The sequence below is a fragment of the Agelaius phoeniceus genome, chromosome 19 (assembly GCF_051311805.1).
Source record: "Agelaius phoeniceus isolate bAgePho1 chromosome 19, bAgePho1.hap1, whole genome shotgun sequence".
Classification (NCBI taxonomy): domain Eukaryota; kingdom Metazoa; phylum Chordata; class Aves; order Passeriformes; family Icteridae; genus Agelaius; species Agelaius phoeniceus.
In genome coordinates this window covers 10,594,942-10,618,319 of record NC_135283.1, presented here as the reverse complement: position 1 = coordinate 10,618,319, position 23,378 = coordinate 10,594,942, and the positions used below count along the sequence as shown (strand labels likewise).

General features: G+C 39.9%; 1 protein-coding gene across 5 annotated transcripts in view; it reads right to left on the bottom strand.

The window, feature by feature from the left end:
* Nucleotides 1-23,378, bottom strand: part of CEP112 (centrosomal protein 112) — a 197,644-nt gene that overhangs the window by 68,084 nt on the left and 106,182 nt on the right. For all 5 annotated transcript variants that reach the window (XM_077188113.1, XM_077188114.1, XM_077188112.1 and 2 more), the window contains 2 exons: nt 8,728-8,790; nt 4,881-5,030 (listed from right to left, as the gene is read on the bottom strand). In XM_077188113.1, coding sequence (XP_077044228.1) covers nt 4,881-5,030; nt 8,728-8,790 — 213 coding nt within the window. The remainder of the gene's footprint in view (nt 1-4,880; nt 5,031-8,727; nt 8,791-23,378) is intronic.

The window sequence follows — 23,378 nt, the reverse complement described above, 5'->3', positions numbered from 1 at the left end:
ATTCATGTCCTCTGTGCTGTCACACAAGATCACAGCCTCCTGAACCACCACTCATTCCAGCCTTAATTTCCACCTTTGCCACAAACCTTGGGTGAAGTCAAGGCTCTGCCCTCCTGTCTCCCTTTTAAAACTAAAATTGTTTCTTCTCCAGATCAGGGCACCTTAGGTTGGGTGCTCTCAGATGCCTCTCCTCCCTTAATAAGCACTAATTAAGGGCATTTAAACCTTAGATTTAAACCACTTAGATTTACCTTTGCTTGGGAATTTTAAACCAATAAACTCAAATTATTTATTTATTACCTACTCCAACCCAGAGTGCAATGCTGCTGCTCCAAAAGGTGTTTTAAGGACAAAAAACTAAATACCTCTGCAGGGCTGCAGTCACTCAGTTAATGTTCCCAGAGACATAATGGGCTTTTCCTTTTAATGAAGAATATTATTTGGAGTTACCAGTGGAATTTGCTAATAAACATGGCTGATGATGAAATAGAACTAAAAGCAAAATTAGCTTGTGCATCAAATTTTTAAAAAACACAGGTTTTTGATAGAGAAATCTGATAATTTTTACAGTTGCATGGAGGAAATTCACTGAGTTGATAAAACTCTCAGTACTTTGCAGAGGAAAAGATCCTTTGGCTCCAAGATACAGCAGCATTTAACAAATATAGGATGTCAGGAATACTCAATGCCCACAAAGGCCCAGACAACTTAAACCCCAAAATTTTTCCCTTTGTTCTGCTATGGCTGTAAAACACTTTGACGTTTTTTCCCCCTTTCAACATTTTTAAACATAACAAAGAAAAACAACTGTTTCAAAATTTTTCACATGAAGGGGAACATTATTATAGACCATTCTTTCCTAGAAATCTTTTAAGTCTTATTTATTAACAGAATTAATCTGATCATAAGCTGGCTGGCATAAAAAGTGTTGAAATATGTCATCTTCCAACCATGCTTTGCTAATGAAATCTTGGTGTTAATTCAGGGATTTAACAGAATCCTAGAATCTGTAATAGGAATCAAACACAATTGTGGTTCATCTGGCAAAAAAAGCAGCATTTTCCCCCTTTTCTGTTGTGGGTTTGTCACTGTATGCTCTCCATCATCCATTTCTTTCCAGAATCTACTTTTTGATGTGGAGTCCCCACTTGGCCATCAACTTCAGCATTAAAATGCTCTGAACATGTTTTGCAGCTCCAATCCCAGGAAATGTTTTGTACTTCCAATCCCAGGATCCAAAAGGATTTCATAAAAAAACTGAACAACTAAGCCTAAACAACCAAGGCTGGGATTTCATAAATAACCTCAAGGTATCTTTATGATGCCACCAACTTCTTGTTCTGCCCAGCCCAGTAACCAAAAGCAGCAGAGGAGTTTGGTCAATGCTCTGACTGTTGGAATTACCAAGCTCCAGGCTGCTGTGTAGATCACTACGAAGATGCAAGAAACATAATGTCAAGAATTTAAAATAAAATTTAAAAAAAAAATTAAAATTAATAAAAAATTAATAAAAATAATTTAAAAATTGGGTTCCTGATCTCTGGGCTGAGCACAGCTCAGTGGCCAGGGGAGCTCTGCCCTTTGTCCCCCCTGCCCCAGCTCAGTGTCCTTGGGCTTTGCTCTGGATTTAACCCCTGGGGAGCCCAAGGCAGGACATGGCCATGAGGGGAGCTGGGTTTGGGGTCACACCTCAGCTGCTGTGGGAGCTGCCATGGGACACTGCTGCACCCAGAGGGGTCACCCTGAGCCACAAGGGCAGAATGTGAGAGCCAAGGGTTTATCCTGATCTCATGAGTGATGACAAGCCCAGCCTGCCCTTAGGCCAGGCCTAACATAGAGCACCAAGGCCTTCAAGCATTTGTCTCAAACTGCCCCAAACTGAGGCCACCTGAAGGCAAAAAGCCTTGTTCAAATTGGGTTTTTAGGCTGTCAAAAGAAACAGGAGGTTCTTAAAAGATCCATTATTATATATCCAATATATCCATTATATCGGATCCATTATTATAGATCCAATATATCCATTATATTGGATCCATTATTATAGATCCATTATATCCATTATATTGGATCCATTATTATAGATCCAATATATCCATTATATCAGATCCATTATTATAGATCCATTATATCCATTATATTGGATCCATTATTATACATCCAATATATCCATTATATTGGATCCATTATTATAGATCCAATATATCCATTATATTGGATCCATTATTATAGATCCAATATATCCAATGGATATATTGATCCAATAGATCATAGTGATCTATTGATATACATCCAATAGATCCATTATTATATATCCAATATGTCCATTATATATTTGGATATATTGGATCTCAAAAGATCCAATATATCCAAACATATTTTTTGACTAATATTTAAGATACTACCTTAAGAAATACTGAGTTGAAGGAGATGGATGCAATTGTGCAATAATAACAAATCAGAAATCTTTTACTAGCAAAGAGAGTCAGGAATTTGAATTAACATCAAAATCATGTATTATGGCATCCACATCTGGATATCACTTTACTGCCTAAATCCAAAACTTCTCTGAGAGCCAGTTGGTTTCTGTAAAATGTATTTCTCCCTTTGAAAGGAAATAATAATTGGAAGGTCTAACAGGAAGCCACCCAATACCAATAGAGGAAATTGCAATCTGTTCCTCAATGTTAGTTTAAATCAATGTTATATTTAGCAAAGGCTGTTTTTTAATGATAGTATTTTCAATAGATTTTACTACACTGAGTCTCCTCAAAGGCTTGCATTACATTAAGAATTGCTTTGTTTGTAGAATGTTTCTTTAATCATCCCTCCAGGTCTTCAGCTTACCCTAGGTTAGATGTTGTTCCCCATCTCCAGGACATCCAGGATTCCATTTTCACCAAAACCCTTTTTTTTTTTTTGCCCCAGGCTAATAAAAAGCAAAGTATTTCTGCATATGCTTGCCTAGAAATATGTGTGGTTCTTAAAAATACAAAGTGATCAAATATTAAAACCACCTTTTTCTGTTTCCAGAAGTATACACAGCATTTTAGCTTCCTAGGAATTTTCTGCTTGAGTATCTGGATTTCAGTAAATTTCCATTAAATCAGTGGTTTCAAAGGAAGATTTTTTTTAAAAAGTACAGTATTAATGATACTAAACAAAATTCAAGAACTCCAAGCAAAACAGCTCCTCCAATTTCTTCTCCAAGTTGACAAAATCTTTTAAAACTTACTCCCAGCACCAGTGCTAAAAACTCCCTGGGACACTGCTCAGAAATCCTGTGCACAATTTCCCTGTGGTTTTTATGGATTTCATTACATTGTGAAGTAATAACATCAAAATGAAGTTTATAATAGATTTACATGCAGAAGGGTTTCATGCCACCTATAATCATTACTGTTCAAAAACTGGTGTTGCCAACAGCTGAGTTATTCCACTGCCTGTAACTTAAGAGAATCCAGAAACTCAAGAGTAGAGTTTGCACCAGAAGAAAAATGCTGCTTAAGAGTCTGAGACATGTTTTTCCAACATGTAACTCAAGAAGGCACCATGATAACTTGAATTACTGTGTATTTCTGACTCTGTGGAAGATGATTCCACTGTCACGGGGCTTCTGCAGATCTTGGTGGCCACTGGAAAAGTGAACTACAAACACTTCATGTTCCCAAATGGTAAAAATTCACCTGTACCTGAAAATAATGGGATTTACCTGTGTTCTCTCTGCAGAGCCTGGTGATAAAATAACCTACCTGTGGTGATTCTATCTGCATAACAGATTAGAGCCAACATTTTTATAGTTACACCTTTCACAGAAAGAAAAGTCTTTTCCTCAACAAGCACACAAATAAAGGCAGACATTTTCCTTAAGAAAAAATAATGATAATTAAAAATCAATGAAAGGAAAACATTCTGCAGATGATGACACAGTAATGACAACCTAATGCAAGTCATTCCAATGACAGAGGACAGCATTAACTGCACCATAATCCAATGGATTTCCAACATCTAAAAACTTCCATGTACCTTTTAGGCACAAAAAAAAAATAGGTAAACTGTAGGAGTTGATTTTTCCATGAGGTTTTACATTTAATAATGTAATTCTTTGCTATGAATGTCTTTACAAAGAAAAAGGAATTTTTTCTATACAACTTCTCATGAGTTGTTTTTGTTGTCAAAAGACCAAATGACAGTTTCAAAATTTTCCCATTGCTCTTTACTACTCTGAGAAGAAAAAATGTTTAAAAGCCAATTCTGCTCACTTCTACAGGTGGAATTCTCTGCAGCCACTTTGAGTCAAGGTGTCAAAGCAGCAAGAACACAACGTGGCTATTCAGTCCCTTAAAACAATGAGAAAAACCAAAGAATGGAATTCTGAAGCAAAATATTTATGAAAAAATATAATAAAATATGTATAAAACTACAGATAACAAATACTTTATTCCTTTAACATTCAGCACAGACTTTGCTTGTATTTTTCAGTGGAAATTCAGGACAAGTTTTCCTTCAATGCAGCTTTAAACGTGAAAGTTGGGAAGGTTTGTGACCACACTCTCCTATTTTTCACCTTTCCTCTCTTTCAAGCCCTGAAAGCACAGCATAAAGCTGCTGCAAACACACTAAAACATCAGGGCCAGTACAAAAAGAAAGAGAACAGATAAGAGTCAAGTATTTGACTGACATGGATGGATTAGATTTGCCAAATCCAGGCGTTTTCTGCAGGCATGGGATCAGCTGGAGGAAAGGGAGCCTGAGTCACCAGCTCCATCAAAGGTTTGGGGATGTCTGGGTGAGCTCTGTGTGAACAGGAACCAGCCCTGCATTCAGAACTTTTAATTCCCCTGACCCAGGCAGCAGCAGCAGCACCGAAATGCCCAGATTACCTTGATTGCTCTGTCATTATCTGTCATCAGCTGCTGCTTCTCATCTTCCAACTTCTGGGCAACTTCCTGGAGCCGCTGCTCCACCACAAGCTGCTGCTGGCTGCTCTCCTCTGTCAGGAAGGAAATGGTTGCCTTCAGCTCAGCTATCTCCTGAAAAGAAAGCAGCATGTTAAAGCTTCCTTCAATAAAAGACACGTATTTTGCATTTTTTTGATAGAAACAAGGCAATGGCAAGCTCTGCTGTGCGAGCTGGATGTCTGAAATCAGCACGCTGCACACTGGCAGGGCATGGAACTCCACACACAGAAAAGGAACAGAGCAAGGCTGGAAATGACAAGAATCGCTGAACACAAAATATTTGGAAGTGTTTTCCACTGTGACATTCCAAAATATTTGCTCATGAGAACAAAGCACATCTGTGATCTTCAAACTGGAGCCTGCTCCCCATCTTGCCCGGCTCGGAAAGGGGAGTGTGAGTTTACTCTGGGATGCTGCTGCTCCTTTTCCAGGGGGATATTTTACACCTTGATACTGCTGAGAGCAAACACATCCACATTCACACACTGGACTGAAATTTAAACCTGGCAGTGACATTTCTGAGCTGCTGAAAGGAGCAGATTTTGCTGAGCAATAGAGTGAGGACCTGACTCCACATCCAGACCTTTTAGGTGATTCACTCGTCATTTGTTGAATTGTATTTGTTTTACCTTTTTCATCACTGGGGAAAGTCATAACTAACCCTGATCCTTTAGGCATATTTACAGAATTTTATACTGACACATCATCACCCAGCAAAGCACTTAGACATGTGGGAGAGTCACTGACTTCAATGTATATATTCAAGCTTAAGGTTAAGCTGCTGTAGCAGCATATTATAGAATAATTCTAAAAACACTTTAGCACACAGGCAGTTCAGGGAGACACTACCAGAGTGCTTAGACTTTGCCAGGCCTCCTCACTGGCAGAGAAAAATTTATCTATATTAATTACATGTTATTTAGGAAAAAAATAAGTTAAAAAACCCCTAATAATAGGCCAGGACTAGTGTAAAAAGAACTGTGCTACAACTGAAGGTACTAAAATCACTGGAAAGGGGGAAAAAGTCTGATTAAAACCCTGTAGTAAATTTATTTCTCTTTACCTGCCTGAAAAGCTCAGGAAGTAACCCAGATTATGTGTAAAACCTACCTTTGTATTTCTGTATTGCTTTTCTAAAAAAGAAATACGTATTTCAAAAGATATACATATTTCAAAAGATAATACCCATCCAAAAGAAGGGGTTTTGAGACCAATATGCCAAAGTTTAGAGATTATCTGGATAGGGTGCAACTCTTTAGCCAGGATTAAGCAGTGTCTCTGGGTTTGCAGTTCAGGTAATTGTTTAGAAGACAGGCAATTTGCAGAAATGTGATTTTACCAGGTGTGCAATGCACAGGAGAAAGCAGAAGAAAGCAATGGATTATGTAAATTATTAAGATAACAACTCGACCTCATGCAAAACTACAGCATTTTGAGTATGTCTCATTTTGTCATTTTAAAAAGAAAACAAAGCAGCAAACTCCTCAATATAACACAAACCTGAGATTTAAAGCTTTTACTAGGTTGAGAGCCTGGTCTAGCACAGCAGTTCTGAAATCCAAGCAAGGAAATTTCAGCAGAAATTGATGAAGAAAGATCTGCTTTGTGCAGTACTTTTCAGAGCAAAAATTTCTATTTACTTTGTATAAACTTCAGAGGAAATTTCTTGAAATATCTGCTCTGTGTGGGTGTTAAAAGTGAATGTTCCAAGAGGCCACAGAGAGAAAGATTGGACAGATGCTGTCAGCAAGGGGACCACAAGAAAAGTTGCAATTGACCAATTATTAACAGTGAGCTACCAAAAAACCCCAAAGCCAAGCGTGTCCAAGTAACTTGGGGGATTTGATTTAAACCCACACAAGTAAAGAAATTCAGACATCAGGGTGAAACTGTTTTATTGAGCCAAGCAGCCCTGACAGATGATGGATGTGTTGTGTCTGCCCCAGAAAGGGCTGAGGAGCTGGGCCCAGCTCTTGCCAGGAAAATGCCCCAGCTACAGCAAAGCCACCTTAATACAAAACATGTCCCCAAATCTTGAGACTATTCTGCAGGCCAATAAATATTATATGACATAATAAATTTTGTCAGTCTGACAAAATTTATTATGACATTTAGGTTAAAAAGTTCCTACCTTGCCCTACACTACCTACATGTTCCTGCTGCAACAATTAAAGCAATTTCCCTCATCCCTTTGCTTAAAAATTCAGAAATCCTCAATTATTCCAACTGTCCTTAACAAATGGACCAAGAACCATTTTTGTATTGACATTGGATTGAGTCTGGCATGGAGAGGCTGCCTTGATTCCACTCACATGTGGGTGACAAGGACAAAAGGTAAAATAGAGGTAGAAATGGAAGGGATCTCTTCCTGCAGGTCTGACGTGGATTAAATGTTACTTTTTGAGCTTTAACCATTTCCTGCTTTTCAGGTTCAGATGGAAAGACAAAAAAAAAAAGAAGAGGCCTTTTTTGGTGTGTCTTTCTTTCTTTATAAATAAGGCTCTCAAAAATTACAAAATTAGTAATTTAAAATTACTTGCAAGGTATTTAGGACAGAGAGAATTATCTCTGATTTACCACAGAATTGTGGAATTGGTGAGGGTGGAATGGACCAGTTTAAAGAATTAACACCCAGAGCTGGTTGTTCAGGATCAGCCCAGTCAGGTTTTAAGTAGCTCCAAGGATGGAGACTCTACAACCTCTCTGTATGCAAATGAATGTGTAAAAATACTGGTTAGATTCTAGAAATAGAATATAAGACATATTTACCAAAGATTCTGATAAAGCAGTGTGAAAAAGTGACAGCCAATAAATGTCACAATTGAGTCACAATTTTGGACAAGTGTTACAGAGAATAAGACTCAAAAGAGATGAAAAGCTGAAATCAAGAGTTTTAAATATTTTGAAGTGTTGGTAAAACAGTAAAGTTTGTAGTTTCTTGTTATTGTCTCACTGATAATTTCTGTCTAGATTAGAGGCTGCTAAACCCTTCTTTGTAGTGTTTTTATTGATTTTAAAAGACTGTTATTGGACTGCTGGCTGCAAACACACTTTGCAGTGCAAGGCAAACATTCTGCTATGGCTGGGAGCAATGAGGAGAATGACACCTCCACACAAATCCTTGTGGCAATTTTTTTCTTATTAAAAGCTTAACTTCTGGTTGCATCTCCATCATTTTTCACACTTCAGTACTACCTGTCAGTCAAACTGAAAGCTGAAGTATGTAAAAATCATCCAGCCTTACCATTTTTAAGCATATATGTAAATTCAACACTCATTTCATCTTTTGAGTTCTCTGAAGACCAAAAATTCAAGTCAAAACCAGTCTGCTTCCAGGACACTGCCATTCTTCAAGGTGATGTTTTGGGCAAAAATGCAAAACTGGTGGGGATCAGTGATAAAGATGAAGAAACCTTGGGTGACACCACCTTTAACAGAAATTCAAGTGCTGGCTGTGCAATGATTCTGTGAGATGTGATGGAGCACCTCACCTTCCTTCCCACTGGCTGAAGGAGGACTTGGTCCTCTGGGGTCCTCAGGAAATGACGATGGAGATGAAAAAGATAAAATTCAGAACTCAAAAAGCCCCACCTCTATTTTCCAGCTTAATGCTCTGTAGTTTCTCAGTTAAAATCTGCAAGAAGACACTGGATGTTCGATTCAGCAACAGGATCTGACTTCTCTTGGTCATCAAAACCAGCAGTAACTCAACTTTTCACCAAGCTCCCCAGTGGAACAGGTTCACCTGAGCTCCCTGCTGGCCACCTACCTGCGTGGACCTGGCCAGTTTGAGGCTGAACTCCTCCTCCGCCTGCTTCAGCCGCCTGTTGGCCTGGAACACACACAAAGGAGACCCCGTTAGCTCAGGCACAGGGCGTGCACAGACATTTTGCCACCTTGGCACCTCCTCCTCCTCCTCCTCCTCCTCGTGCCCATCGCCGAGCGCCGGCCCCGCGCCAGCCCCAACGCCCTTCTGTGGCAGCCAGAAAACCGCCAGGGCTGGCCTTTGATCTCGGGCCAACTATTCATCACTTGAAAGAGGGGAGAAATTGTACCTCTGCTGCCAATTATTAGCAAAACATAAAGGGTTCTGCGGATTAAAAAAAAAAAAAAGAGAGAAAAGGAGAGAAGGAGAGCGTGCGTGTGTGTGTGTGTGTGGGGCAGGGGAAGAAGGCAACACATATAAATGAGTTTATTAGGATGAATTTGTTTCTGAACAGAGGGGGGAAAAATGAGGAGAAAATCCCAGGCAATGTGACATGGGGGATGCAGCTTCACCTCTCAGTTCTGTGTCTGCAACTGTCCCTTGTCCCATTGCTCATCCCTTCCTAGGAAAGTTGGGAATTACACTGAAAGGTGGGAATTACACTGAAAAGTGGGAATTACACTGAAAATCCACCCAAGATGCAGCATGGACATACAACTCTTTCCTTACCCCGGCTTTTTTTTTTTTCACAAATCAAAGCTAAAGAATAAACCAAACTGAAAACAAGGCTGCTTGGTCATATCACAATCAAACCAGCAAATATTTCTATAACCTCAGGAAAAATACCCCTTAAGGTTTTTCTTTTTCCTCAAATAATTTAATTTCAGAAATAATTTGATAATAGTGATGTTAATAAAAAAAAATGCAATTTCATTTCAGGGGAGAAACTTGATTTGTATTTTTCTTGCAGAAACCAGCCCAGCCCAGCCCCACCACTCTGTCCTCAGGTGAACTGCTCGGCGCTCTCATCTCCTTGGCTCTCACACTTGAGGACAGGTGTCTAAGACAAATATTTTCTTAGGGGGGACAAAATATCACACAGCTGAGTTCTGAAGCAAATTTAAGCTGATTAAGTTTTCAAAACCTATCTGACCTCCTGCTCAAACCTTTGATCTGTCGTCCTTGGTTTTACGGCACTGCATCCAGCGCCCGAATGCCGGCTCCTGCCAGCCCCTCTTTGGGGGGACCAAAAAACCCCACAGGGGCCCCCAGAGCCTCTGAACCCTGCATGGATCCAGCTCAGGCTCCATCTCTGCAGACTCCAGGGATTTCAGGCAGGCAAAGAGTCTTATTGATTTTGCTGGGCTATAAATCGAGGAGCTTAGAGCCGCGGATCGTCATGGTAGGGCTGGAATCATCCTCGGCAATCCGGGCAGCTCTGTAAGGTGCAGCTCAGCCTAAGAATATTACAGCCAGTTCAAAGTAATCCTAAACTTTACATGAAATTGCAATTTCAGATCCTCAATCCCTTCAAATTCCAAAATTATGAAACATATGGATGTCTCCATCTGTTTGTTGGCACTAAGGAATCTACTAAAAAAAGTTGGCAAAACCAATTATCAAATTTGTGCATCATTTTTGAGATGACATTATGGCTTGGTTTTGTTATAAACAGAGATAATGGCAGTACACATTGGCTTGAACCAGCATCTAGAAGAATTCTGGAGCACCAGACAAATTAAATTTCACTTTTTCTCCATTTATCACTCAAAAGTGAACCACAAACACTGTAAGGGCCCATGGTGGGGGTGCATAAATAAAAGGAGTGGTGACACAGCCCCAGCTATCCCAGGGAGCTCTGTCCATGCTCTGTTTCTCCTTGTACTCGGGCTGACCCATGTTAACACTCGTTCCATTGTACTGCAGCCTAGTTTCAGATGATGTTTTACCACCACTGCATGTCATAAAGTGACTGAAACTGCCAGTTTATCTTTAGAGAAAAAAAGTAAAAAAATAAATTACAGCAATAGCATAAATTACTGTTAGTCCCAGAAAGGGAGAGGGACTCGTCAGCAAGGCACTGCACAGATCACGTTACAGCTGCTCTCGCTCAACTTGCCTGGGGTAAAAGTCCTCATCTTTCATAGAAGCAGCTTTATAACCTCCTGAACCCACAGATGAAATCCCAATAAATAATAAAGAACCACTCATGAGTTCCATAAACAAATTAGAATTTGTTTGTTCACACTGAGTAGAATCAGGATGACCTCTGAGACAGGAACAGAGGTGATCCAAAAGAAAGATACTCTGAATTTCATTATTGTTTTATTCTTTTGTTCCTAACTAAAGGCAAAGAATGGATACCCTACCAGTTTACTTAAAAGGAATTGCAACATTTTATTTTATAATGGCTTTAACAACTTCCAGTTAGCAAAATATTTATAAGTTTTGTCTCCCAGTCACCAAAAACCAATAAATTCTTGCATTTTCTTCCAGCCCCAAACATTTGAGGCATCTGAATTTCAGAGGTAGAGTTCCCAAAGTTTCCCCTGGAGACAGCACAAGCACAGCTCCATGGGCTCTGGTTGACTAAAACTGGTTATATTGGTCCTGAGGCACTAAAAACTGTGGACAGTCCCTGCCAGTACCTCAAAGGGTCTTAGAGGAAGGCTGGAGAGGGACTTTCACAAGGGATGGAGTGACAGGAAAAGGGGAATGGCTTCCCACTGATGGAGGGCAGGGTTAGATGGGGTTTTGGGAAGGAATTGGCCCTGGTAGGGTGGGCAGGCCCTGGCACAGGTGCCCAGAGCAGCTGGGGCTGCCCCTGGACCCCTCAAGTGCCCAAGGCCAGGCTGGACACTGGGGCTTGGAGCACCCTGGGACAGGGGAAGTGTCCCTGCCATGGCAGGGGTGGAATGGGAGGATCTTTAAGGTCCCTTCCTACCCAAACCATTCCATAATTCCATGGCTCCTGCTGACTTCAGCTTTTCCCTGAGGTCTGTAACACCCAGCAGCTCTTGCATCATCACAAACCACACCAGCAGCTCTGATGAAGGCACAGACCACAATTTACAGCACTGAAAAGATCCAACTCACGGGGCTCACCCTCTTTTCCACTGCCATCTTTTAACTGCAGAAATATGAAGCTTCTCCTTTCTCAAAACCTGCAACTAAAACTAATTTAGCACCTCCTTATACAGGCTGTTGCTTTGCAACCAAGGCAGACACAAACCACCTTCCCTGGGGCACTGCTACACACAGAAAATGTCTTTTTACTCTTTTTTGTTTTAAGGAATGAGTAAATACACACAGAGCTGTGGTCAGGGAACATCAGGGGGGATTTATAAATGAGAGGGTTCACACTGGCCTGGTGCACACACCCACAGCAGTTTCCTGGGCTCCTTCTTTTCCAGCTGGCTGCTGGGTGCACGTGCTGCAGGAAGCACGAGCTGTTTCTGAATTATTTTAAGGGCATTCCCTCCCTTTCAGGTTAGCTGCTATTTCAGAAACATAATGAATAAGAATCCAAGTGGAAGGTGAACATTTGGAGGGTCAGCCAGTGTTCATTAAAGTCAAGCTCTTTTTATAGCAATGGGCAGCACTGCAAATAGAGTTAATGGTCTGAAACCAGTTTTCAGTGTGTGAGAGGTGGCTGCTGAAATTCCCACTTGGCAGAAGCTTGTCAGAAATATCAATTGGAATATCCATTTTTGTAATGAAAAAGATTTAAATTGGATAAGCAGCAGAGGAATTCCACTGATTCAAAAACTAACTCCTGTTTAGTTTCACACAGTTAATACATATTTTAGCTAAAATTAGCTGATTGTGATGATTTTACATGCAGTTATTTAATATTACAGAGGACTTTTGCATTAAAAAGATTATGCCCTTGTTGCAGTTAATTGGTTTTAAAAACCTACTGTAATTCTTTAACAAGCCTTAAAGCATCATATTGTGGTTGCTGAGCAAAACTGCATCGACTTCAACAAAACACTTCATGTAAAAATGAAAACAAAAAAATTAAAAATTAAACCAAAAAATTAAAATTATTAGCACTCCAGATGTGGTGTCTGAATTAATGGACGCTCTTCTAACACAGCCCCATTTTCACTTTCTCCTTTCATGGAACAGAACAGCATCAGTTGAAGAGCCCAGGATCTATGACAGGACCACATGACAAAAGCACACCGTGTCCTACCCCAATTACCAACTATTTAGAAGCCATTTGAAGGTATGAGGTGCATCAGAGGGAACTTTCAGCTCCAGTTCCACTCAGTGGAGCACAAGCCCTGACCAGCCCCAGGTCCCTCTGGGCTTGGCAGCCACGGGGACAATTCCAACCTCCAGCAACACCCACGGAGGCTTTTGGGATGCCTTGGGTTTTTGTCAATAATGAAGCTGTTCAGAAGCCTTGGAACATTACAAACCTGTGCATTGGGCAAGATACTGGGGAAAAATCCTTCCCTGTGGGGTGGCACTGGGTGAGTTTTAAGGCCCCTTCCAACCCCAACAATCAGAGTTTAGTGATGGGCTTGGCAGTGCTGGGTTTGTGGTTGGACTCCATGACCTTAGAGGTCTTTTCCAATCTGAATAATTCCACGTTTCTCTATCTTCCAGCCTTGGAAAGAGCTCTCATAACTAGAGTTTTATACATATATACACACACACAACACCATAATCACTGATAGAGAAGCAGCAGATTAAAGAACTTTTCTGTTTAGGGCAGTCGCTATGAAAGAATCATTTTTCAAAATGCCTGCAACTAGCTAAAAGTGGCCATCCATAAGCTGATCCTCCATAATTAGTTAGATAAAAGTGTAAGCAAACTTAAAAAAAAAAAAAAAAGAAGAAGAAAAAAAAGGAGGAAAAAAAAAATCAAAGGGTGGGGGAAGAAGAAGAAAGAAAACTTGCTCCAGGGAAGAAGCAACTGTTCTCTGATGTGCAGCAAGGAATTTAACATCAAAGAACTAATGTAAATGGGGCCCATTTACCTCAAAAAACAACACACCACTCCACATTCTGGAATATTTCTATTTTAAGTTTGACAGCATTATGCTTTGTACCAAAATTCAAGATTGTGTAATTTGATAGATGTCAGGAGAAAATGACCTTCAGAATGGCTAATGGTGGCAATCTTTGTTATTAAGTATGTTAAAACTCTCTGTACAATATCTGTTTAAACTTCAGAGATCAGCAGATCACCTTTAAAGTTCATCTGATTGTACATAAAAATTCCATTTTGACTCAAAGCCTGAAACATGCATTTTCCTTATGTGCCTCTAACACTGACAGTGGGTGACTTCCTACACCAAACTCCTGCTCTTTCTCCCCACCAATCAGACAGAAATGAAAGCTGGATCTCTGTTCAGCAGTGAAAATAGCACACACAGTTCAAATATGTAATCTGAACCACCCAAAAGACCATTAAAAATAGTTGAATACCCAAAATGATGTTAACAGAATAATTAGTCAAGTACCAAATGACTTCAAGGGTTTTGAAAATGAATGATAGAAATCCCAAAATCCTATTAATATTCTATTTTACATTTCACTTTTCGAGGTCTACAAATCTTTTCCTTTTTATTTTTTTATTCATTAAACATACATCTTTAGGAGAAAAAAACTCTCTCATTCATGTGTGAAGTACTTTTCATTGGGAAAAACCCAAGAATGAATAGGAATGCCTTTGCCAGTACCTGCACAGAGAATTGCCTTTCTGCAGCACATTGCAGTTCTGTGCTCAATGGGGGCCCACTGAGAAGCTGCTTCTGCAAACTGTGCCCTAGGAAAACTCCAAATTCCAGACTTCTCATTTAAACCAACAGAGCATTTCTAATAATTCTGAAATTATGCAGAGGGATTAAATACAGGCATTTTGAACTCACCCAGAAAGTCTTGTGTGGGACTCCAGCTTCAGGGTGGCTGATGCCCAGGGTACACCAGCCTTGCACCAGGGCACAATTATGACCTTCATCTAAATGGGATTAATCAGCATCTAAACATTCCCCAGCATCACTAATGCTGATTTCCAGTCAATATTGCTGTCAGCCAGGCACATTATTTCAAACAAACTGGCCTGAAACACCAGCCTTGCATACAAGACAAGGATTTAAAACCAGATTAACAGCACATTTTGCCACATGCAATTGTTTAATGCTTGAACTACCCTTTATAGAAGACAATACTGGTGAGTGCATCAGGCACTTAAAGGGCTGGCAGAGAATTGTGGTTTAATCTGAGGCTGGGACAGGGTTTAATCTGAGGTTCTGGGACTTTTTACCAAAAGATTGTTGGGTGTGATAAGCTCTGGGCTGGGATCATGGACAGCACAGGCAAAGATGGCTGATTTTGGTTTGATTTACTCTCATCAGTCATCTGTGAGATGACTATTGGTGAAATCAGTGTGGTGTTTTGTGGTGACAGAAATTCCTGCAAATGAAGAGATTCAAATGATCATCACAGATGTCACTGCTTCTCATCTGCCATCCATCACACTGGGCAGCTGGGGTTGAGATTTCTCATTATCTTCCTATTTCACCAATTTTGGGGTCAGGTTTTATATTTTTGGCACGATTCTTCCCACAGCTCCACATTCAAACAAGATGGAGTAAAGTGAAGGTGGGGAGACTCCAACACTCTCCACTTTAGAGTCCTTAAATCACATTCCTGGATCACCATTTTAAATTTCCTGCTTTTCTCCTGTTCCATCCAACCAAAGATGGTTATTTAAACTGAGTTTAAGATGTTACATCAAAAGTGCTGCCATGTTCTTTTTCAGAGTTTGAACAAAGAAAATGTGCAGCCAACAGGAATTATTTGGGTTTTGACAAGCTGCCTTCACCCCTGAGAAATGCAGGCACCTCGCTCCTCTCATGAGCTCGGGCTCTCCCCCACTCTGACATAAAGAAGGTTCCAGAATTCCTCAGGCAAAGGAAACCAAACCACGAGGGGACAGGCTGGGAAACACCTTTGAAGATGTTTCACATCAAGTCAAAGCTAAAGCTTCCTCCATGCATAGAAGGCAACAGTCCCAAGATGTGACACTGATCCACGACTTGGCTCAGTTAAAGACTATTTAATCTGAGTTTTACAAAACATGATTCTTTATGAAATTGGAGATTTCTGAGACCCAGGCACTTTATCATTATTTCTCAGCTAAATTCACACACCCTGATTTTTGCCAAGGAGAGACTTTAGGGCTCCTGAAAGAATTATAAAGGGATAAGAATGAAGTCTTTAGATTTTGCATTGTCTTGAGTTGAGTTTTGTGACAAGAACAAGCATTTATTAAGAAGACAACGAGTAGAAAAACATTCTATGTATGTATCATTTTAAGACAGAATCTTTGCTATTAAATAGAAGCAAAAGTGGGAACAAAGGACAAACTGTACCCCTGAATTAACTTGGCATCAATAAATTAACTTGGTATCACAAAGTTAACTCAGAGTTTTGAAGTTACATCGTTAGACAAGAGCCCCACAAAAGTTAACTTCTACAGTTGGAACAACAGACACTGAAAATACAACCATATCCCCCAACAAATCTGTGATCTGAGGCCATCAGTGCTCCTTAGCAAGATTATGTTGGATTAATTTTTGTATTTTAAATATGACAAAGCTTCCCCAAAAGAGAGAACTTCCTGGAGCCAGAGCACATTACTGAGCCGAGGAGAAACTTCCCAAGTCCAGCAAAGGCCAATTAAAAAGAAAATGGAATATATTGCTCCATCATCAAAGCAATTAAAAACATAAATAAGGCATTGCACGACTCTTAACATTCCCAATGTTTAATTATTTATCTGTTCTCTGTCCTGCAGCTGTAGGTCAGAATTAACTCCTCTGAACTAAATACAGGAGAACTCTTTTGGGGATTTGTACCTTATTCATTTTCAAGCAAACATTTAAATTCATTTCAAATTCACACAAGAACTGCAACAGTTTCACCTAAATCAGATTTTCTACAAGTTAAACACCCCTCCTACACTCAGATGTGATTGTGAAACTACTTTGATCTCTCTTCCCAAATTTATTGCTCTGTGTAATCCATGACAAAATATAATGTGATTTACTGTATCTCTATATGACAGCCCAGCAGCTGACAGAACTTAATAATTTAGCATAAGAAAAAAACCCTTCTGGCACCAAAATATACAAATCATAATTGAGGCACTTTAGTATCATGTTACAATGAAGCACATACAGACTGATCATAAGAACTTCAAAACAATTAGAATTCTTTCTCACCCATTTAATGAAGGTGGGTTTTACTCCATGACATGTTCTGCAGCTGTAAGCAAGTCATTTTGGAGCACTTTTCTTTCTTCATATTAATGACTCTGAAGGACTAATAGCATTGTTTTACCCCTTCCCTATTTCCCAAACACTCCTTCTCCAAAAAGAAGAAGAAAAAAGCCACCTGCAGCCTTTCTCTATTATAATGATATGAAGAAAGAGCAAATGAGTGTAAACAATGTCTTCAAAATGTGCCATATTTAAAAACACAATTATTATGTTTTACATTAATTTGGTCTTGATCACTGAGCATTTTTCCTAAACAAAGCTGTTTGGAAATCTGTTTTATCTTGTTGTGCTGACCTAAGCAGGGATGTGATGGCCACATTCCATGGGGCACCTTGTGCTGACTCTGGGCTTTGGGGGACTTGGGAAAGCCTTTGTGCAAAGGATACATCACCCCAGATACTCCCAAGCAAAATAGGAATGTGGAGCTCATGGACACAGGAGGATTTTCTACCTCTAATTCCAAGGAACAAACACCAAGTTACTCTTGTTAGCACCACCAAAACCACAGAGGAGCCCCAGTGAAACCAGCAGGGACTGACTGGGATCCAGGAGCAGGGAATCCTTCCTGTCACTCCTGACCAGGAACCCACACCTCACTCCAGAATTCTCAACAAATCTAAGAATGAATTGGCTCAGTTGGTAAAATAAAAAAAAATCCATCAGTAATCTCATGTTACAGTCAGCACCACACTGGAAAAAGGCCAATGTTTTCCAAATATTATCAAGTACCCAGGAATGTGAGGTAGATAAAATTAGATAGATAAATTTGATAAAACTGGACCTACAAGCAATCAGCCTTTTCCAAGACATAAGGTATTGGGCAAAAAGGGAGAGCATGAGGTAATGATTCAACTGGGCTTTTAAAAGTATTTAATAAAGCTGAAATAATAAGCAATTGTGTATTACAAGATAAAGTCGGTGTGTTACAGGTTGTTTGGAGAGCGAAGAAAGGCTCGGGAAACGACTGAAAAAATAATTAAAACAGTTGTTCTGCCACTGGCAAAACCTCAGCATTCACCTTATCCACCATCCCCAGGACTTTGGGAGCCTTGATCTTATGAATCCACTCTGAAGGATAAAAGCTGGAAGTTCTGTGATGGAGAAGAGGCAGCATGTGCCCAGGTGCTGCAGAACGGGGAGGGGGCTTTGGGCACACACTTGAAAAAGAAAGAGGAGACAGAGACAACAAAAAAACCCCACCTGTGAATGCTTCTTCAACAGACACTTCAGATGAACTCCAGTTGGTGAAAAATCCACTAAACCCTAAAAAACCCAGGCAAGCTTCTCCAACAACTACCCAGCTATCACTGATATGACAGGACATGAGTAAAGTGTGCTGAAAGATGGGCTACATGATTGAGCTTTAATTTTAATCCCATCAGTCCCTGCCCTGCTGAAAGCCATCTTTTTAATTCCATATTTTGTCATAATTTATCATTTAGCTCTTGTCTGGTTCTCATTTCTCATTGCTTCAATCATTTTCATTTTTGACCCTGTGGTGCAATCTGTGAATGCAAATAATGGTGCTTGACCTCCCTGCAGACATTAATGAAGATATTAAAAAGTGAGCCTGTTGCTCATGGGTGCACTTTTTTTTCCCCCACAGTGACAGTTATACCAACTTCTCCTGGCTCCTAACTCTGGAACCAGATTTATGAATACAGCTGATGAGCACAAATCTGATTTGTTGTTTTCTGGATTGTTTTTTCAGAGTTTTTATTTTTATTTAAAGGAGATAGGAGCAGTGTAACTCTGTGAATAACTGCAGCCCTTGCTTTGAAACATCTCCAGTAGGGAGAGTGCCATAAATTCTGTTTAGTCCTATTTGAGAGAAATATCCCTGAGATGATTCTACCATCTTTTTCTTCATGTTTGGCTCTGTTGATTGAAGACTCTTCCAAATGGCTCCCCTGAGGGATGATGCAATTCCTGTCACCGTGCTCTTGGTCCACCACCATCCTGCCTTTTCTTTGGAGGAATGAGAAGGAGCAGTGCAAAAAGGGACACACTACAGAGGAAACTGCTTTTAAAAGGATTTGTGGAAAGGCACTATCAAAACAGATTAAATAATCTGCATTCTTTGTGCTAATATACATTAAAAGTATTTCCTCTTTGTGAAATACATTTCTTCTTGATCTTTTGGCATCGTGTTTTGCTTTTACTTGATCTTTTGGCATCATGTTTTGCTTTTTCTTGATCTTTTGGCACCACATCTCTGGTTTTGCTAGATTTTCTCCAGCAAAGCCAAATGTACTACACTCATTTTTATTAATATTAGTTGGTGAATCACTACGGCTGTGTCAGAAACGTTCAAGAACCAAATGTAATTTAATGTACACAGGCTCTACAAAACAAAACCAATAAAAATATTACTGCTCTGGAACAGAGAGATAATATCAGAGACAATAGTTCTTGGATTATAATGAAAAAAAATTAGGAGACTTGGGAAACATCCAACTCTTCTTGGTAAGAATTGGAGGCTCTTTAAATTATTCATAGCTGGAGCCTAAGCTAAATAATTGATGTAATAGACTCAAAACAAGTTTAAAAAATGGCACTTTACAACTGGTGGGGGTCCTGCTTGCATTCAGCAAGGACACAAACAGGTCTGCATTACAATTAGACACAATTTAATGAGATCATTACACTTGGGAGGAATGCACATCCACCTTTTGTGGCTGACCTATTTGCCCCCATGTAAATAACCAGGGAATCACTGCAGTGAGTGTGAAAACTCATCACAAACAAAGTTCTCTGCAGTAACTGTGGCTTCAGTCTCCAAGTTAATGAAGTGAAAGGTGTCAGATCAAAGGTTCCATCACAGCCAGTTCTCAGAAGGTCTTAGGGACAAAGATGGAACCATTCTTGGTGCTAATGAAATGTGGAGTTGGCAGAGAAGAAGCAGAGCTGGAGAGACAGGACTCAGAAATGGGAACTCATGGAAGGCACAAGATGCTTTTACTTTAGGAGTAACTGCTTAGGGGTAACTCAATACTTTTAATCAAGTATCTCTTGGAGCATCTTTCATCTCAGAAGATGTCATATTCCTTCCCTTCATCTTCTATCTCTCTTTGCCAGTGCTGAACAGTGTGACATCATCTGCAACAGTGCCAGAACAGATACTGTGAATCACAGATATTCCTGCATATGCAGCATGAAAATATGCCCAGGGAGTTACATCCAACTGGGCTGTCCTAGGGCTGTGCTGGGTGAGGAATTAACCCAGCAGCACAGAGCCTGATGCTAAAGCAGGGACTGAAATGTTCCCTAGGGCACATTATCAGTACCTTATTTGCAAATTATATGCAAGAAGTTGCTCAGAAAATAAGCATCCCTCTATAGGACACTGTCTGAAGAGTTTTTCCCCATTACAAAAACATTATATTGCCACAAAACTGTTATATAGAATAATTATTCCTAATTAAGGAAGTGGACACTTACAGAGTGACCTTAACTTTAAGGTCCATGAGTATCTGAGTTTTATGAGGACTTCACACCAGATACACACACAGATATGCCCAAACTGTGAAATTCAGCTTCCCATTGGATTTTTAAGCAATCTTCACAGAATAGGCACCAAAAAAAAGTAAATTTAGAGAACTAATTTTTCTCCCATATTGCCCTAAATTTCCAGGTAACAAGATCTGGTAGAAAATATTTTCAAAAACAAATTTTAAGGCTCATGATGCAATTAAGGTGCTTTTTCTCCCCCTCTTGGGTAAAATCATCTTCATCAAGGTTCTGTGGACTAGGACCAAGATTTGATACAAGATACAGAAGGAGTGATTGTACCAGGTAAAAACTGTATCATCAGATTTGATTTAAAATCACAGAAATCTTGCAGTATAACTAACATCAACATCATTAAAGTCTACAAGCAGGATCTGCATGGCTCTGGCCAGGTTTATGCCACTTTGGTGCCCCATCTCTCCAGAGGGAACCACTTCACAGCTCCCTTCCATCAGAAGCAGCCCCAAAAATAAAGTGTTTAACTCAGTTTTGGGGTTTTTTTGACTACAGATTTGTCCTATAATCAAATTTCATGTGTGTTCAGTACAGTCAACACACAAAAATGTAAATTACTTCTCCAAGCAGCACTGACAGAGAATTAGATGTTCCTGGAACCTGCATAAACCTTGAACAGAATGAGTCAAAATATCTATTTAAATATAGAAAAGAAGTCAATAAAAAGCGAAATGTTGAAAATTATTTAGAGAGAAAAAAAAAAAACATCATCATCTTCTCCCACTCCAGTTTACTCATGTGTGCTGCTCAAAGGGAGCTTTTTTATGAGATATTTTCAGCGTTCCAAGGTTGTTTCCTTTGAGCATTGTTAGCCCGTCCACTGCTCTGCTCGGGCCGCGCTTGCTGAACGTTCATTTCCTCTGCCAAGAAAATCCCCCAGAACGTTACAGACAGTGCCAAGCCCCACATCTGCACACACTCAGATTTTGTCTCCTGCTCTCAGTCACTCCTGGCAAAGCTGGAACTGCTCCAAGCTTTGTGCACTCCACTGCACCTGGCTCAGGAGTGCCCCGAGTGCTGCTGCTGCAGCCTGGAGCACACCTGGCCCTGCCCAAAGCAGGAGCCAGCAGCTCCAGGGCTGTGAGCTCCAAACACCCGACAATCGTGGGGTGGCTTGGGTTGGGAGGGACCTTGAACATCACCCAGTGCCACCCCTGCCCTGGCAGGGACACCTTCCCCTGTCCCAGTGTGCTCCAACCCTGTCCAACCTGGCCTTGGGCACTGCCAGGATCCAGGGGCAGCCACAGCTGCTCTGGGCACCCTCCTAATGGGGCAAAACAACTTGCAGAAAAATGATCCTAAAACTTGTCAGCTCAACCAGGTATGTACAAAAAATGCTGAAAACACCACAATATCTTACAGGGGCAAAGCAGGAAAAAAGGTGCACAACCCTCACAGTGTCCCAGGAATCTCCAGCAGACACCAACCCCAAAGTGCTAAGGGAGTGCTCAGGATCTGACACCACAACAAACAATGTCCCAGCCTCACAGATGGGATTTTGAAGCAACAGAAAATTCAAGAGCTCAATAAATCATGTGTCCCTAAATATCAAAAAGATGTCTACAACCACCAACAAATATTTAAATATTCAGTGTGTCTGTAATGAAGACTCTTCCTTCCCCAGTCTCTGCTCCTCACTCTTCTCCTTCTCATCCCCACAGCAGCAGGAGGGCAATGCCAGAGGAATCCTGGATCTTCTTCACCCATTTTCAGTTCTGTTTTTCTTGTCATTGAAGTATGAATCATTTCTTTTCTATTTCCTCATGTTCACGTTAACAACGGTCCACAATGACACAAAGCAATCCACACAGAAATTAACATTATTCCCAGAGCAGATCACAGAGGAATGAGATCCCTCACTTGAGAATGGAGTGACCTTCAGAAAATCTGGCCAGTCAGATGTTCCACGCCTAAACTGTGAAATTCAGCTTCCCATTGGATTTTTAAGCAATCTTCACAGAATTGGCACCAAAAAAAAGTAAATTCAGAGAACAATTTTTTCTTTCATATTGCCCTAAATTTCCAGGTAACCAGATCTGGTAGAAAATATTTTCAAAAATAAATTTCAAGGCTCATGATGCAATTAAGATGGTTTTTTCCCCCTCTTGGATAAAATCATCTTCAGCCAGGTTCTGTGGACTAGGACCAAGATTTGAACTAAATTAGCTGAAACTGCTACTTTTGAGCTTTAAATGGAGTTTGTCCTCAAAGCTACTTCAGTTTTGTATTTTGTGGCCAATTTCCACAGTTCTACAATTGCAAGACAGAAATGAAACAGAATGGGGAATGGAGACTTGAAGGTAATGCCAGGTATTTTCACATGTCTGTGAAAGACTTTTCAACAGAGATACATTTTTCTTTTCCCCTCCTATCTTTTACTCAACATGTGCTCTTCAGATTAAAGTAAAAATAGGGAAGTAGGTTAAAGAAAAAAAAATACAATAGCAGTTAATATAGCTTAAAATTAGCAAATTTTTTGAAAAATAGAAAAAAAATCCAACAAATTAAAGGAAACCAGTATTTCTGACAGAAATGACAATTCAAGACTATTAGAGATATTGCCCTATGAAGGATTATTTGTAACTTTAATTTGAGGATGTAAAGAAGTTAACTTTTCTTTTGCTATACTACACATGTAAAAAAAGATCAAAGAAAGAAAAGAATTGAGATTCAAATTCCATTTTTAAGCAAAAATGACAATGTCTTCCTGAGTTAAAATTAATCCTTTAATGATGAATTTCAAAGGTTTAAATACTTTCTGTGACCTTGGCTTTAAATAATTATGCCAAGCAGAGCTTTCCTTACATTCAGAAAAGATTCTGAATTGTTGATCACAGCCGTTTTAATGGCTTCAGGCTGGCTGATTTCCAACCTAATCCTCCGAATGCT